This window comes from Sceloporus occidentalis, unplaced genomic scaffold (genome assembly GCF_023333645.1).
Source record: "Sceloporus occidentalis isolate IW3139 unplaced genomic scaffold, rSceOcc1.0.p SCAF_2, whole genome shotgun sequence".
NCBI classification, from domain to species: domain Eukaryota; kingdom Metazoa; phylum Chordata; class Lepidosauria; order Squamata; family Phrynosomatidae; genus Sceloporus; species Sceloporus occidentalis.
The window spans coordinates 205,696,426-205,715,327 of record NW_028316982.1 but is presented as its reverse complement, the minus strand read 5'-3'; the positions used below and the strand labels follow the sequence as shown (position 1 = coordinate 205,715,327).

The 18,902-nt window shown below is 39.1% G+C and overlaps 1 protein-coding gene across 6 annotated transcripts in view; it reads right to left on the bottom strand.

The window, feature by feature from the left end:
- The window catches only part of TIAM1 (TIAM Rac1 associated GEF 1), a 262,355-nt gene that overhangs the window by 20,585 nt on the left and 222,868 nt on the right, over positions 1-18,902 (bottom strand). For all 6 annotated transcript variants that reach the window (XM_089512109.1, XM_089512114.1, XM_089512112.1 and 3 more), the window contains 5 exons: positions 15,996-16,099; positions 3,410-3,589; positions 3,060-3,128; positions 2,616-2,741; positions 1,179-1,287 (listed from right to left, as the gene is read on the bottom strand). In XM_089512109.1, the coding sequence (XP_089368235.1) occupies positions 1,179-1,287; positions 2,616-2,741; positions 3,060-3,128; positions 3,410-3,589; positions 15,996-16,099 (588 nt within the window). The remainder of the gene's footprint in view (positions 1-1,178; positions 1,288-2,615; positions 2,742-3,059; positions 3,129-3,409; positions 3,590-15,995; positions 16,100-18,902) is intronic.

The following is an 18,902-nucleotide window of genomic DNA, read 5'->3' as shown; positions in this document are numbered from 1 at the left end:
TTTGACCTTTATTACAGATTATTTATTACACTGGTTAGCTGATCTCTTCTGCTTGAACATAGTTTGTATAGAGCAAAATACACCAATTAATGACAAGAACAATATTAGTAAAGAGATTACTTTAAGCTGTGGTCAACACACATGGTTTCTTATGTGACAGCCTTTATCCAAGCCTACATCAACCAAAAAATTGTAACAAGTTGAACAAAGGCACAGCATGAAAATAAGTAGAAATCAAGCAAGGACATGTAATTCCTGACTATAGGAACAAGAACAATTTGTTTGATGATGACAGGCTTAAAAGATGCCCTAGGTTTGCATCTTTACTTGGAAAATATAAAAGATGGATCTTGTGACTCATAGCATTTGAAGATTTCAGTATGCAACTTCATGGGCCATAAACACAGGACAGTGTTATTCACACCAGACTTCTTCTTTTCCTCGGGCTTGTTCCACAGATGAGCAAGGGGCTACAACTGCCCTGGTGGCACAGTGGTTAAATGCCTTTACTGCAGCCACTCACTCACAAACCATAAGGTTGTGAGTTCAATACCAGCAAAAGGGCTCAAGCTTGACTCAGGCTTGCATCCTTCCGAGGTCACTAAAATGAGTACCCAGATTGTTGGGAGCAATTAGCTTACACTTTGTAAACCATTTAGGGATTGCTTAAGTGCACTGATAAGCGGTATAGAAATGTACTTGCTATTGCTATTGCTACAACTTGGTGGCAGGGTACATGAGTTTGTGTGCATAAAGCCCTATGTCCAATTGTCACATTTCTAGGTGAGGCTGGGAAAGATTTATTTCTGAAACTCTGGATAGTCAGTGCTAATCAGTGCAGATAAATGCCGAGTTTTTTTGCCAGTGGAGCTCTAGTCGTTGTCCAGCCCACTTCATCCTTCTCAGATCTTCAGTATACCAGGAATTGCGATTTGAAGCAGGCTGGAAAGGACGCTTGGGATCTTAGCAGGCATCTACTGCTACTGTCATTTAGTTTAGGAATCCTTAATCCACTTCATTCTTCACATATGGTTGTATGTTTAAATGCATCCACCAAGAGAGAGCTCACAATCTCCTCATCCTACCTTAACCATGCGTACAAATGGAAAACAATTTTAAGGGTTGAGAAAAGTTGTGGTAACAATTTTATGAAACAGTGCACTCATAACATCACTCACCTTTCACAAGGACTTTTGGAACTTTTGTGTGGCTGGCGCAAAAGGCACTATATAGCTTGAAACGGTCAGCATAATACAGGAAGGACCCGCCCAAGGAAAACAATACTTTCTAGGATCAAGAGAATGTAAAATCAGGGTATATTTTTAATTCATTGGAATTCTATCATATTTTTTTTAAAAAGAAGTCCAAAAACAGATGTTTCTTCACAGTGCCCTGCTTCACAGATCTTCTGAAACCATAACTACATGAAGGAGGGTCTGTTTGTTTTACTTTAGAAACAATGGAATGTGTTAACTATAAATTTTTTAAAAATCCTCAGTTCATGTATTGTAAGTGGGTTGAGAGTCAGACTAGATTTTACTTAGCACAATTCTGTTACTAGTAATTTTGACTGGGTGTATAAGAGGTAGCTCTTCTTTGTCCTCTAAGGAGCATTTTAACAAAGCAATCATATGAATGTTTAACTAAATTTTTCTGTCTGAACCTATGACAAGTTCTTTCCATGACTAATAAGAAATTTTTGCCACTACTCAGACATTCTTGGGAAGGCAGGTGAAGTTCTTCATTTCTGGAGGAGAAAACTATCTCAGTGTACAATGTCCTCCTGCCTCCAGATGGGCAGAAGTGGAAGTTTATAGGTACTTTACACAGCAACAGACTATCAGCTGCCACTTTCAGACATACAAAGACAAGAGCTGACTGCAGCCAGACTGGCATTATTTATTTAATGCAGAGTTTTACAGGAAATCCATACCTAGGGATCATTTACCATGTAAGAGCTACCTGTTAACTAAGATCAGATGACACTAAGAAACTGAGGAGAATAATTTACATTTAAATATACACACTATACATGGATTCATATTGCCCTACAGCATTGTCTGTGTGATGCTTAAGCAATATTTAAGCAATGTTTCTGCAAAGTTTCTTTGTCATCCATTTTTATTACTATGTGTGCATGTGTGTGTGTGCATTTTTTTGATAATGTACAAGTCCTTGCAACAGAAGAGAGAAGATAATAAAAAGTAACTTGCTTGCTTGCTTGATCACTAAGAGAGAAAAAAAGAATGGAATATGCATTTCAGAAGCATTTCCTAGGAAGCAGTATCTCAGGTTAATCTAAACTAGGGTCTCAGGTATTTACAATTCTGTTGCTAGCCCTTCCACCACAAAAACGAAAGTGTAAAACTGGATATGTAATATCTTGGATGCCTTCACAGATAATGCAATTGTTATGTCGATTAATTACAGCAATCCTGGGTTTGACAATCTGATACCTCATATGATATCCTGATAAGCATAAGAAGTGAACAAACAAATACTAATAATGATTTCATACAGGTGTGGAAAGAGCTGTTCAGGCAATTTACTTTTGCTCAGACATTTAAATATTGTAAAACAACTACAAATGTGCAGCAAAAAACTTAAAGGCTTACTTTAAATTGGTCAACTTTTTCAAGCTTTTCCAAATCTGGAACCAGCCTCACGCCATCTTCAAGAGTTTTCAAAAATTCAACTTGAAATGCCACCATTTCAGTCAAATTTCCAAAAAGAACATCAAGCTGGTAAGAAAGAAGCATTATCAAAGTGTGATAAAAATATGTCAGCCATTTTATTTCATTCTAAGTTTTGAATCGAGCAAAACAGTTCATAAATGTTTGCCCTTAAAATCTTCAGTAATATCAACCTCTGGCTTCCTTTTACTTAGGAATCAATTTGTTAGAAAGCTATTTCCCTCACCACCAGAAGTGCTGGACTGCAGTTCCCATCTTCCCTAACCAGTTTATCTAGAAATGATGAAAACACTAGTTTGACCCATTTAGAGGCCTTCAGAGCATCTTTTTAAATGTCAGTCAACAAACATGCAATTGGTACCATACCTCTTCTTGAGTGAGGAAAGTTTCTTTTTGCAGAGGCTTCAGATACCTCTCCATTAGACAGTTTAAGTCCTGGACATGGGGGGGAGGGTGGGGGGGGGAGGAAAGATTAGTTTAGCAGATTTCTAGACACTACAAATTTAAAACATCACCACAATACCCTGAATTACTATTAGATGTTGGGCATTAACAAGAATAATGTAAACTTGATGCATTTGGAATTCCCTGTGTCATCTGTTGGCCATTATAACTTTATAGGATGAAAACAGGGATGCTCACATATGTGTACTGCTTTTTACCATATACCTTTAAAATATGTCTATTCAGTGTTTTGATTTAGCAGATGTGCTTACCTTGACATACGTGCGCTCTGTTTCAAGAAGTTCACATATAACTTTGCGTAGTTTATCAGCATCAGTTAGTTGTCTTGTGGCGGCTTGCTGAGGTCCAGCAAATTCCTGAAGAGTCACACTAGAGTCTGGTGGATTCATTTCATGAAGACTGCGACAGAAAGCAGCAACTTGTTCTGTACTCTTTAAAATAAAAAATACAGACAAACTAGTTATTATTTCCAGAACGAACAGTCAACATTATAGTCCCATTGTACTGTTCAAGTTAATCATAATCAATGTTTTTTCTATATAAAGGTTTAAATAGGTACAAATTACTACAGCTTGCTAAAGCAAAAGATGATATATTGTATCTGATATAAAAAGAGTTCAATTGGTTCTGAGTTATACAAATGACAACTGACACCTTCTAAAGAAAGTATGCACTACAATATACAAGATACCATATCTCATACTAAAACACCAATCTTGAAAGTTTGCTAACTGCTGCATCAACATAATTCTATAAATTTCACATGAGGTTATCCTTACAGTGTATAACTATCATTCGGGTATCACAGTAGGACAGCCAATTCAAATGTCAAATGCCAATTATCCTTAGAATTGCTACAACTGCAAGAGACAAGATTGTTCCCAGTTGTTGGGAGCTGTATTTGAGCAAATGCTAGACTACCATCACTTTTGTCCTCACCAGGCTCAGAATTTGCAGTCTTTTAGCAACTGTATTTTTGACCTTGTAACTTGCTCCAGAAGAGAATCAGATGTGTGCTAGCAAACATGGCTTTCACAAAATCCTGAATTTTGCAAACAGTTTTAAATGAGTTTCTGAATGCATTCATTAAACTCTTCTTCATAACTAAATAACTAAACTAGAATCTGAATTCATAAAAGGAACATTACATTTCCAGGCATTGCAATTGATTTGCATTTAATTTATATCACATCCCTCTAATCTACTGGTGAAATTAACACCTTGTGTATGTTTTGTAAAGTAAGTATCAAACCTCTAGGATACATTTTTAAATATTGTGAATGTAATCTCTTGTCCAGGGGTCGGCAACCTCCGGCCCGTGGGCCTGCCGACTGCCCAAAATGGCGGCGCCCAGAGCTCCGATGGCGGCAGGGGGCCTCTGGGAGGCCCGGTGCCGTTGCTGGGGCCCTCCAGTGCTGGCGGCCCCCACCAGCTTTTTTGCCGGTCTCTGACGGGGCCTGGGGCCCCGTCAGGGTCCAGCAAAGATGGGGAGGCCTGGCCCCCGGAGGGTGGAAGCTCCGCCCCTGGCACGTGGCCCCACCCCTGGAGGGTGGAAGCTCCACCCCCCGGCATGCGGCCCCACCCCGGAGGGTGGAAGCTCCATCCCCGGCATGCGGCCCCGCCCTGGAGGGTGGAAGCTCCACCCCTGGCACGTGGCCCCGCCCCAGAGGGTTGAAGCTCCACCCCCGGCTTCGGCCCCCCAGTCGCCTGAGGGACAGCAACCCGGCCCCCAGCTCAAAAAGGTTGTCTACCCCTGCTCTTGTCTATCTTTTTTATCAATTTCAACTGGAATATTAGGGTCTGCATGGATATGGAATTATATTAGGAAGCATATTTACTGGGCTATCCTTCAATGCAGGATTTAAATGACAGTATACACGCTATAGATGGTGCACATCATGTCCAAGCAGTTCCCTGCCCACCTAAGAAATGACCACTACAGTTCTATTTTCATTATGCTGGCATGAACATGTATGAGGCTAAGGCGTGTATGTAGGAAACATGGATGCTTTGATGGCTCCATTTATTTAAAATCTGTCATTCAATTTAAAATCAGTAAGGTGGCTTGTATGGTCAACAAAACGAATCCAACTCAAAGAAAATAAATAAAACAATTCAGAGCAATAAAATATCATTTGTAAAATCCAAGTCAGCAAAGCCAGTGATTATCACAGAAAATGATCACTAGAAACACAAGAACTCACTAGTGGTTGCTACCTACAAGCCACAAAAGGAAAGTACAAAGCCAATCACCCCAAGGAGAAGTTCTGCAACTCAACTGCCATCATTGAACAGAAGCCTGGTGGAAGCCTTATCATATACAATATTTCAAAGAGGTTGTTTGCAGACTACTACCAGAATCTCTCATTGGCCAAGCCAGCTGGTGGATTCTGTGAGTTGTATTCCAAAAAAGCTACCTTTTCTAGCTCTCATACTTCAGCTGGCAGGAACCCACAAAATAGATCTTCAAATTTCAAAACCAATTAGGAGCCAACGAAGTTGCTGAAACTGGTGCTGTGTGCTCTATAAAGCCTATACAGTACTAGCTAAAAGCTTTGTTGATGGTGCTGCAATTTGAACCAATTGTCATTTCAGGGCACTTCTTAAAGACAGCTCCATATGGATCACCTTTCAGTAGCCCAATCTCAGCCTAACTAAAGCAAAATCATTATGGATTGGTCACTCCTCTCCAGAAAAGCCAAAGGTAATAAAACACACTATTAGCACTGAATGTTTTTGGTCATCCAGGTGCAGGAGCAGGACTTAGTAGTGCAACCAACCTATGGGTCTGTGCCTGTAGGTCCAGGGCAATCCCATCTGATACAGGTGCAATATTGATCCCAAAATCATATACTGTATATTTATATCTATATCTTCCTATCATTGCTTGTCATCAGCCACCTACTCTAATTAAGCTGAAACCAAGTGAAAGATGAAACTAAAATGCCCATCAAACATTGCATAATTTGTGCATATGTGTGTGAAATCACAACTTTTTAAAGCAACAAGGGCCCGATCCAGATGGGCCTAAAGTGCGCCCTCATCACATGCTAGGGGTTGGCTGAGGGCGCACCACCCATACATGCTTTATCCCTGGCACGTCAGGAGGGTGTCAAAATGGCGGTGCCCTGTACACACGGCCGCCGTCATTTTGATGTGATGGACACTTAGCGTCCACACGTCATGGCACACTTGTGACATCATGAGTGCCACCATTGGCGCACTCGGGCATCACAAGTGCGCCAGGAAAAGAACCTGTTTTTTGCAGGTTCTTTTTTTGCTGGCAGGAAACTGTGTGGTTTATTCACTGCGGCTTCCCGCCAGTGGAAAAGGAGGTGCCGGCAGACCGCCCTTTTTGGGCAGTCTGTATCCCGCCCAAGTCACTTTTGTGTCTGAATACTAGCATCCCAGATGAAGCATTAAATATGAGGGGAAAGCCACAATTGATCTTTACACAATATCCAGAAACAGTAATTCAGTGATCACATCATCACCAACACTTCGGAAAAGCCTCTTGGAAAATACTTTAATTCTGAGGGACACAGCATTTCCAACTTTATTTCCAATACAGAAACCCCATTATTCAATTATGCTTGAGAAGAAAGAACATTTCTGGATCCACAGAATGTGGATATGTGAGATATGTGCACTTCTCAGAGGACACATTATTGGAGCTGCTATCAGAGGGCATGCCCAGTGTTGGGAGACCACAACATCTGCTCGGTCACCAGACTCAGAGCATTTGATGACTCTCTGAGTGCTGCTTTCAGTCAGTGGAGATAGAAGTAGTTGGGAAAATAAAGTGATTGTAGAAACGGGGGGTGATGGAGGTTTTTTGACGTGATGGTACAGTTGTTTGAGCACTGGACTACGTCTCTGGGGGCAAGGATTTGATACCCCTGTAAGCCATGAAACCCATTAGGTGAGCTTAGGCAGGTCACATACTCTCAATCTTAGGGGAAGTCAATGGCAAACCTCCTCTGAACAAATGTTGCCAAGAAAACCCCATGATAGGTTCATTTTAGGGCAAAATTTCTGTTCCTGATTGAAATGTAATAAATGTAAATGTTATAAAAGTAAATACATTAAATTATATTAAATTCAAAAAGCAATGATGTTTCCAGGAAAGCAATTAAAAATTAAAATAAAGAATATGTGTGTGCACATTCTAAAAAGGTTGCACACTTAAACATACGTTGGATGGGTAAACAGAAAGCAACCTGGTTGGCTGATGCAGTAATGAGGGACAGACCTTTCTGCTCTCAATAATAGGACAATGTATCCTATTTAACTAGTTGACCCTAAGGACCCACTCACTGTTCCTCTACAACCACCAGTTACTGGTACTCCTTACAGAAAATTAGAAATATACAGTCATCCCTTCATATTTGCGGCTTTGATTATTCACGGATTTCATTAATATGTTCTCTCTAGGACTGTCTAGGTCCTCCAGTGCAACTCTGTGGTCAACTTTAACTAAAAATTGTACTGAAAGACCATTTGTAGCTACTCCAGTGCCATTCTATGGTCAGTGTATGTTGGACATTGACCACAGAGTTGCACTGGAGGACCTAGAGATTCCTAGAGAGGTGTCCTCTCAGGTAAAAACAGTGTTTTTGTTATTTGCGGTTTTTCCATATTCCCCTAACCCTAGTGAATATGGAGGGACAACTGTACAAAGCAGAGGATCCTTCAGGAATTTAACTAACACTGCATCTACAGTGCAGTTATAATACAGTTTGACACCACTTTAAGTGCCATGGCTCAATGCTATGGAATCCCAGGATTTGTAGTTTTGTGAGATATTTAGCCTTCTCTATCAGAGAGCTTGCCCTACCACTCTATAAATCCCAGAATTCCACAGCATTGAACAATGACAGGTAGAACAGTGTGAAACTGCATTATTTCTGCAGTGCAGGTGCAGCCCAATACTCTTATTTACTCCTTGTTGTAGTTTATGTAATATCTATTACAATACTCACATCATAAAAATTCTGATAGTGACAAGTACAAGAGAAGCCCCTTCTGTTAGAAGCCACTTCTAATTTCCTTCTCAAAAACACACCTTTCAGGATTTGGCTAGTGTTATCTCAGATAGTATTTATTCTATCTGAGATCAGTAAGCTGAAATTATTTCCTTAACCCAATATAAATCAAATTGGTTCTGAAAACTTTCTTTATATTGTTGACAGATAGATGTGCATGATAAACAAAGAGAGATGTATCCAAACCCCACTCCAATTCTTATATGACTCTGGAAATTTTATTGTTTACTGAATCACAAAGAAAGACACCTTTATTATCTTGTTTTCAGAGCCTGAAGACTACTTGGATTATGTATAGAACTAGTGTGGTGTAATGGTTTAAGTGCTGGGACTAAGATGCTGAGAGACCAGGGTTTGAATCTCCACCCAGACATGAAAACAAAGTCACACTCTCTCAGCTTTCAAAGAAAGCAATGGCAAACTCCCTCTGAACAAATTCTGCCAAGAAACCCCCATGATAGGTTTGCCTTATGATTGTCATAAGTCAGAAATGACTTGAAGGCACATAACAACTACAATAATTTACACATAATTTATATATTTAAATTCATGACCCATGTGCATCATAAAACATGTTTTCATAGTACATTTATTCTGGAAGCCATTCAAACAATTAAAATCCATTCAAAGCATTAGTGATAATATCTTTATCATCTAAATTACATCTCTTTCGAAAATAAAATGAAATATAGTGGGAATAATCTAACTGTTCACAGAAGTTTCAAGTGTTATGGCTGGACCTTGAATTCAGCATCCCCCTACAGATATAAAGCATTGCCAGAAGGCTTATTACCAGCAAGGATTACACAGACATGCCAATTGTGTGAACCAGCATTGCCACATGGGGCCAATATATACAGTTAGTACAGATTGTGCAACTAGAATGGCTTGGGAAAAGACCATCACAATTGCACAAATTGAAATGCTCACACATAAAGGTTCCAAATAGCAGGGGGATTCTGCACACAAAACATCAAAGCATAAGTGTAGTCTTAAAGATATTTATAGTCATAGGCATATTTATTCCTGTGTCATGTAAAATATTATTTTCTGAGTTTTATACACTTTTCTGTCTTAAGAAAAACTGCATACCATTAAATGTTGAGGGAACAAGACGTTTTATATGACTTTTAGCTGCTATAGCTGGAGCCTTCATAGTATTTATTCTCTTTGAGATCTTCTTAATCATATATCTTTAATGTTAACTACACGATAACAAATAACATAGTATAAGGGTACTTCCTTGAAAAACAGATCGGCTTAAAAAACACAACCCAGTATTTGTTAATTTACAGTAAAACAATAATGCTTGAGATAATACTATCTGAATCACAATTCACTTTTGGTGGCCTTAATTAGTATTTTTAGGCGTATTGGAGGTAGCAGTTTGCAAAACGACATGCATCAATTTACTAAGAAAAGCCACATCTTTCCCTTTTCAGTCATGCAATAATAAAAATCAGTCTCCACAAAAATTCAGCCTTGTCCAACTATAAAACAGCCAAATATAAAATTTTAACAAGTATTTACCGTTTCAGTTAGTTAAATATTTCTCAGCCATTTCCCCTCATTTTTACTTAATACCCTGGTGACCCAGAAACCTAGATATTTAAAGCAAGAACTTTGAATCACTCCATTTTCTTTGAAAGCAATAGCCAATCATTTCTTTCATGTGTAATATAACACTCTTCTTATGTGTGCTATGTGGTAGATCTCACCAAATGAAGCATATGCTGAAGAGAATCAGAAGCTCCCTCAGTGCCTTCATTTCTGGATTTACGTTTAACTCTCCATAGAACTGACATCATCAGAACGATGCTACACTGATAATTCCGCTATTCGCCATTTTCAGCAACCCAAACAAAGAACCAAATCCAGATTCCTTGACCCACTTAACCAAACAGAAAAAAATCTTCTCATTCCATGTTACAGCATTCCAAGCTGCTCGATACCCTCCTGCATGTAAATGAGAAAGGACAGCTACCGTATTTCCCTTCAGACCTCCCGTGCTCAATAGAGTCAACAAGAATGAAATTCTCAGATTTAAGCTGCAGTGGGTTCTTAATTCTCCCTTTCAAGGGGCTTTCAAAAAAGAACTCAAGCAAGGACAGCTTAAACTTGAAAGGAAGAAGCAAAATCCCTAGTGGAAAATAAATGTCTATTGCCCGTGGCTCAGCAGAGCTGATTGGCTGCAACCTGTACTATATGGGAATATTAAAATGTCAAGAAATAAAGCAGTTTGCCAATTAAAAATTATGAGTCGACAGCTTTAGAGAACATGGGCTAAATATTTTCCTTGTCTAAAAATTATCTTGATGTGTTGTGATTATTGCTAAAAAATTTTTTTAAAGAAAACGTAGGTTCAACAAACTTTAACCATTCAAATGTCACTGTAAAATAATCATTACTCTGTGTGAGGACCACCCAGTGGGAATTTCATGAGATGGCTGCCTTAATTCAGAGCAAAGGAAACTGTGCCAGGGAAGTATTACTGAAGTAGTTCTAAATTTCATTCTGTTGTAAAGTCCCCTGTACATTGATGGTGCTGTACATGATGATGATGATGATGATGATACCACCACCACAAGTGCTTAATATTCCACCCACACCACTGTTGCAATGAGCATACACACACCTGTTACCTGCTTATTACTGAATTTAACACTAATAGGAGATTTAAGACATCTCTAATCTCACCCACTCCATTTTTGCAAATAAAGAGTAAAAATGGTACAAAAAGGCTTGACTGATCAGAATGATGGCATGATGTTCACATCCTGATCAGTGTAGCAAAATATAATTGAATAGGCCTCTTGTCAACTGCATGCTGGCAACCACATAAGCTTATATGATGATTGAGAAAGCCAAACCAGAGTAGAGGTCATGTTTCCTGCCTTTACTCTGACTTGTCTTCCTGAACTGTCATTTGGCCAAATGTGACTGATCATCTGATGATCTAAAATCATCATGTTTTCTATAAGATGATATAGGTGGCTTATTGTATGTTTTCCATAAGGCTTGAGCATTGAACTATGTCTCTGGAGAACAGGGTTCGAATCCTCACTAAGCCATGAAACCCACTGGGTGATCCTGGGCAGGTCACACTCGCTGACTCTCAGAGGATGGCAATGGCAAACCTTTTTGCCAAAAAAATCCCATGATAAATTCACCTTAAGTTGGAAAATGACTTGAAGGCTGCAGCAGCAGCAACAACAATAGAGGGATATAAACTACTCATGTGAGTACAGTCAACTCTTGCCATCTGTGGGTTTGCCATCTGCAGTTGGCCCAACCCCGTTCACCCCAATGGCAGTGTGTGGCCTTCTCCTCCCTCTCCTCAAGAAGAAACAGATATTTTTGCAGAATCAGCTGGGAACTGTAACATGCATATTTGGGAAGGAGCTAGAGATATCCATGATTTTTTGCACTTTTACGGGGGACCTGCATCCCTAACTCCTGCACATGTGGAGGGCCAACTGTATGTATGCATTCAAAGACAGCAGTGCTAGTATGCAAAGTGATATTGTAGCACCTTTGAGATTAACTGAGAGAAAGAAAATGTTGGTAGCATCATCATCGTCTCCCCATGGATTGAGGTGGGGAACAACAACAGTTAACCAACAGCAGTTAAAATACACATCAATTTAAAAGGACAAATAAGATGTACACATATTAAAATAATCCACATCTAAAATTAATCATTTAAAATTCACAATTTAAAATCATCTGGATAAGCCTGCTGAAAAGGACTGGTCTTGAATGCTCTTTTAAATTCAGACAGCATATTCAGCTGTTGAATCTTTTCCAGCAGATTATTCCAAAGTTTGGGGGTGGCTGAAGAAAAAGTCCTCTGGCTGATGGTTGCCAACCTAGTCCTGGCTGACTGGAGTAAATGTCCGCCAGAGGACCAGAGTGTTTTGGGTGGATTATATGGGAGGAGGCAATCTTGTAGGTAACCTGAACCCAAACATGTAGGGCTTTAAACACTTTGTACCTTGTTTGGAAACTAACTGGCAGCCAGTGGAGTGATTTTAATATTGACATAATGTGAGCACTCCTGGATGTCCCAGTAATCAACCTGGCTGCCATGTTTTGAACTAACTGAAGTTTCCGCACTTGGTATAGAGGTAGCTCAATGTACAGCACATTGCAGAAGCTTTTGTAGACTTCAGTCTACTTCCTCAGATACATGGAGTGAAGTACCTAGAAACAGATATGTATAAGCAGGCCAAGAGAATAGCAATAGAAATGCAAACTAGCGAGTATTGTGATGGGGTGACCAGTTCTAGATGGTCACTGGGGGACAATGTCAGAAGCAACGATGTTGTCGATAGTCAAGGTGAGTAAATAACCATATGAATGCTGGAATGAGTCTGTAATAAAGTAAAACCCTTTCACCACTTTCCTTTGAGAGTGCAGGATTATTGTCCAGCATAGGGTCATTGATGATATGGAGTGACCACTAGTGGGATTCTGCCATTTTCTGTCTTCAGTTTGCTCTGTAATAGATTACTCCTGGGTACAAGTTTTTTTTGGGTTTGAAGTTGTTGTTGTTGCTTTTTACTTCATATGGTGTGTAACTTAGCTTGAGAAATGCTTGTTGTGATTGCACGAGTTTGGTGTCCCTGTCTTGTGGAGTGAGCAGATGTGATTGCATTGGAGGGCTTGGTTGTAAACCTTGGATCTAATAGTATGATCAGTGAGGAAACTGGAAGCATGTAGGTATATCAAGCACCTAGTGGGGTATGTCTAGCACCTAGTGGGCTTGCGATATAGTGTGGTACTGAAATGTCTGTTGTGTAGCTGTATAGCGATGTCCAGAAACTAAACGTGTTTGATAGTTTCAGCCTGAGGTTGATGGTAGGATGGAAATTGTTGAAATTCTGGTGGAATGTTTTGAGTGAGTTCTCTTCATTAATCCAAACTATGAGAATATCATCAATGTACCACAGGGCAAGAAGAGGATTCTGAGTGCCAGAGAAAATGGAATTGTTCTAGGTCAGCCATGAAGATGCACCGTATATAATCAACTATAAGTCGACTTCATGTATAAGTCGAGGGCAGGTTTTGGAGGCAAAATTGTGGATTTTTATATGACCCTTGGATAAGTCAAGGGTAAAACTTGGGGGCATGTAACAAAGGATCTAAATGATGAAGCAAAGGAAAACAATGCCAAAAAACCTACAAAATAATTGCAGGCATAACTGTTTTAGCTCACACTAAAGGCTGGATGGAAGACAGAATAGAGGGAGGTCAGTGCTTCTAGGACAGATTGTACTTTTGCCTTTCACCAGGGGATGGTTCCCTTTTTAATAAGAGTTAAAGTATAATTACATTTGACCCGTGGATAAGTCGACCTAGTACAGGCAAGGTCATATTGTCAAAATCCTTAAAATGTGATCTAATTTTATAAAGATATAATACAAAAACTGAATTAAGAATAAAGTGGACACCAAAATTTTCAAGCATGTCTTCCACCAAATGTAAAAATTAAACAAATGTTCTCTTGTGGTCTTTCAGTTTTAGAGTATTTAATTACATACAAATATAGAAATATGACTCAATGGAATAGGGCTTAATGGTCTTGTGTTTTACAAGATACTACTGTGTTGGGATCTTTTCTAGTTAATGCATTTAAAAATTCTAGTCAATCAATGCATTAATTCTTAAGTATGTTCTCCAAAATAGGACCTATCCTTATTTTAATTTTAAAAAGAAAATTTGACATTACAAATGTTTCACTTGAATACACACACGCACACACTTGAGCATATTAAAGTTAGTTATGAGCATGCCAATTTTTTTCAGATATACCAATAAATGGTATTACTTAAATGAAGTCCTTAATTAATTTTCCATTCTTTATAGCATACTTATACATGAGACTGATAACACAGATAGTACATTTAAACCTACTGACAATTAATGACTGAGATAGTTAAATCAAACTGGTCATAAATGATGCATGCTTTGCTTCAAGTAGTTAAGCTGACAAATCATTAAGCCTCTTTTCCCCTACTAATTTGCACATTGAGCATAAAAAAACTTTCATATATGTTAAATGTAAATGAAAAGAAGAATTAAAAACAATTATATCAATGCAAAGCTCACAATTATATCAATGCAAAAATTAGGAATCTAGGTAGAAAACATGCATTGATAGGTAATTTAGGAATATATTTCAATTACTAACCAGCTTCATCAATTGTACTTCTTGTTAAAATTGAGTCATAATTTCCAGCACAGACCATATATAAAGTTTTAAAGGCTACATACCCCAAGAACAATTAGAATTAGTATTTTCTTTCTTGCTTTTTGAAAAGAAAACAACAACATCACTTACTGTAATTGATTCTGCAGGAAACTAGAGTTGAAGCTTCAATAGCTTTCTGCATGACATATGAGCTCGGTATCTGAGTTTTAGGACCTGATGCAAGTTTTGCAGCTGCCTTTAGCCTGGGAGTACCTTCTGTTTAGCTGACATCCAGTGTTTAGTAGCAGCTATCAAAGGAAGGGCTTGCATGACAGAGTCAGGAAATCAGCAGCCAAGTGCTTTTTCCTTCCTTTCCACTGTGATACCCACACAATATAACTTGTGGCTCAGTTCACAACTCAGAGCCACCTCCCACAAGATAGGTTTTGAGCTCAAGTATGGTTTTTGTATTAGTTGTATCATGTGTCCTGTGTGTACCTGCTCTTATCTGATACATACATACCCATCTGTTTTGCATGTATGCATGTTTCTTGCCATCACATGAAGTATCCTCGCTCATGTTAATGGAAATTAATGCATTCATCAAATATACAGTGGGCCCCTGGTATCCGCAGAGGTTTGCTTCCAGGCCGCCCCATGGATAGCAAAATCCATGGATGCTAAAATCCATGGATGCCCATTAAATACAACTGCATAGTAAAATGGTATCCCTTATATAAAATGGCAAAATCAAAGTATCCTATTTGGAATTTATACTTTTTTGGCATATTTTCAAGTCAATCCATGGATAAAGAATATTATATGGAGGGCCAAATGTAACAGAATATATGTATAATACAAAAAAAACTCTTTTTAAAAGAACACACAGGCAAAGAAATTAGTACAATGTCAGTCTGCCCTTAGACAAAAATCATAATTACCAAACTCTGGTGGAAAAATAAATATAAAGCAGAAAATACAGAAAAGCTCCACAGAGCCCAGACTTCATTTATATTTTTAATGAGAAAAATTCTTTAGATTCTGCACTACAAATGTTCAGTATGATTTGAGATTCAACTTTAAAGCACCATTCAAATGACATTCAGGGATTTTTATGCATCAGCTACAGTTACTGCCCTTTCAAAGTCACATTATAATTTCTGTTCATGCACCTTCAAAGAAACCTCATTTCCACAGAGAGAAAACTGCACAGAGAGCTACCACCAAAAAAATAAAAATACACTGGGAACTTCATATGCTAATAAGCATCAATTAGTTCAGCTATTTTAACAGAACTGTTGACATTTGCTTCAGTCAAAGAGAGATTGTCCGGAATAGGTTTTCATGTAGAATACCACCATGATGACTGTGCTACAGATTCTAAAAACATACATTTTTGTAGGTGCTCAATTTAAAAAGCTATAATCAAGGGTTTAATTAGTTTCATCCCATTTCATTTATAAACACTTTTTAAAAAATGTTCAGATCAACAGTCTCCTGAGAAAGATACTCTGATCACACACAGCTGTGAAGTTAGCATGCCAGCTTTCAGCCCACAGATATTTTGCTATTTACAATGTGGAAATGAAAGTTTCACACCTTGCTGATTTTATCACCCTCATCGGAGGACTCCAAGGTGTGCATTTCTGCCTCTTCTGGAGTTGTCTCAGTACAGCTGTCTTGATCGTTGCAGAGAAAATGTCCTGCCAGAATAAGAAACAAGCATGAAAGAATGGGCTAAGTAACATTTAAAGAACTGAGCATAGCAAATAATAATATACCACAAGCAAAGAAAGTCACTGTCACTCTCCCCAGAACCATACCTGCAACACATTTCAGTGACAAAGAAACCACAAATAACAGAAGCCCCATTTCAGCATTCAAAAATATTGTTAACTTCACAAATGGCTGGGGTGTATGGTCACACTGTGTAGGCTTGTCATACATGTTATGCCCACAGGCATTCTTACTAAATCTATAGATTGCAGGTAAGAAGGTGGAGCTGAGTAATATATTTTCTCAGGCTTGGAGGAAAGAAAATAAACAACACATGTTACATTAATAATTTTTCAATCCATGAATGGATTGGAGTCCTAATCTGCAGTGGTATACAGAGCATGGTAGAGTCTGAGAAGTAATTTAGCTTTGCATAGGCTAACATAATTTCCTACAGAATTCTCCCAGTATCGTTAATGAAGAGAATACATTGCATCAACAAAGAAACAAGAGCATATATACCTGCCAGTTAGACTCAAAGAGAAGATTATGCCTATCCCTTCTTACAATCTGACAAAAGAAAATCTAGTATCATGTACCAATGGATCAGGTTGACACAGTTCAGTAAACTTGCTGAAAACATAAAAAAGCAAAGCATTTCCAGAAGGATCCAGTTGAGAGGACTTACGGGATGCATATAGAATCTCAATCAACCTTGCATCCAAAACGTATGAATTCTTCATACTGTCAAGTTCACGACTGGGTCACAAATTCTGTCCTAGATTGGATTAGAACAGTGATGGCGGACCTTTTAGAGACCAAGTGGCCAAACTCAAGGTGTTCTCACACCTGGTGCCAGGGGACTGAACTTCCGGGGAGGGGGCAAGATGTCAGAGGGCAGGACTTCTGCCTTCTGGGGGAGGGACATCCCTGGAGACAGCTGAAGGCCCAGGATGCCTGGGAAGAGGAGGATCAGGTGCACACTTGTTCCTCCTCTTCCCCGCCCTCTGTGTGCCCTCTAAAATGGCTTCACGTGCCATCTCTGGCACACATGCCATAGATTCGCCACCATGGGATTAGAAGATCCAGTGTGTAACAGAATTATATGAAAGATAAAGTTCACTCATGACTCACCATACTTTATCAGTTAAGAGTGTCTACTACAATACTTTCTACTCCTAAGTGATGTATTGTATCACTCCCAGAGTTCCAGACTTTAGAATGAGGATAGAAGTGTGTTCCTTGCTGTTTGTTTGTGTACACACACACACACACAGAGAGAGAGAGAGAGAGAGAGAGTGAGAGAGAGAGAGAGAGAGTGAGAGAGAGGTCAGTTGTGTGGTTTCTTTCCACTTTGAACTGCAAAGCCAACCATTCATTTCTCACACATCTGTAATGCATTCAATACTACAAGAATGTGTGGAAATTCCTCTTCCATAACAACCGTGATCCTGCACTTGTATTATGCTCCCCAGCCTCGAAGGCAGATACTGGGTGCTCTGCAGGGCAGCAAGGTTTGAACAGCATTCCCAGAGAGAGGTTGTGATAAACTTCCTGACAATGTTGTGACAGATGCCTTGAAGGAGTAATAATCTCTTGTAAAGGGAGGGAGAAACCAATTCTTAAGATGTTGAGGAAACAGTTCTATTCTTCAGATTTTGAAGTGGGGGAGATATCAGTGTCATGTAAAGGGCCATTGAAAAGCTGCAAGGAAGAACTTTGTATTGGTACTTTGCACTGCATTTGCAAGTATAGAACTTGGTGCAATATCATAATTGCAAAGTGCAGGAATTTAAAATGATGTATGAGAATCACAATATGAGAATAATCTTTAAAATCTACAGTGACAAATGAGTTGCTATGATGTAGAAAAGAAAGCATGGCACTCAAGTGCTTATGTGAAATTTCTTTGGGGAAATTTAGGTCCCATACAGACAGACCAAAATAAAGCTGCTTTGGGTCACTTTGGAGGTATGCTGTTTCAATGATGCATGTGTCCTAAGAGTCCAGAAGCTGTGCCAAATCTGCGCTCTAGTCCTTAGGACTGGAGTATGGCTTTGGCGTGGGTTCCAGCCTCTTAGGACGCATGCATCATTGAAACAGCATACCTCCAAAGTGACTCGAAGCAGCTTTATTTTGGCCTGTAAGGGGCCATACTGACTGATCTTTCCGAGATCCAAAATAGGCCACAGTCTACCATCTTGTTTTGGGATGGTAAAATACCAAGAAATATAAACCCATACTGCAACAAACACTGATATTCATTCTATAACTCCTTGCTCTAGTAAGGAGGCAATTTCTTTTTTGAGAGCTCTGGAAGGTGGCATGGTGCAAAAGATACTGACAGACAATATAACTCTATAGCATATCCCATACATATGCCAGCTAGACCCAGGACTTGGCAGTGATGTTGCACCAGATGTTGAGATGGCAATACAATCATGGAGACTCGGATGGCGTGAGTCCAGAATCCAGGCATGTAAGTGAAAAGGAATCAAAATCTACTGCTTTGAACCTCAAGAAGATTATCTTGAGGAGGAAGCAGAACAGTATGTGGATTTATTATTTGGATGGTATGTTTTGATGACAGGTGGACACAGAAAACTGACAAAAGCCTGGCAAGGAAAACATTGATCTTGTGAATGGTGATCTTGTTACCAGTAGGAATGCTGGTACCAGGGTTGTTGAGAAAGAATACCAAATCCTGTCTTATTTGTGCTGATCTTACTTTTAAAATATAGTCCATGGCCTCATCCATTTTTGCATTGAAAAAACTCTCTCCATCAAAAT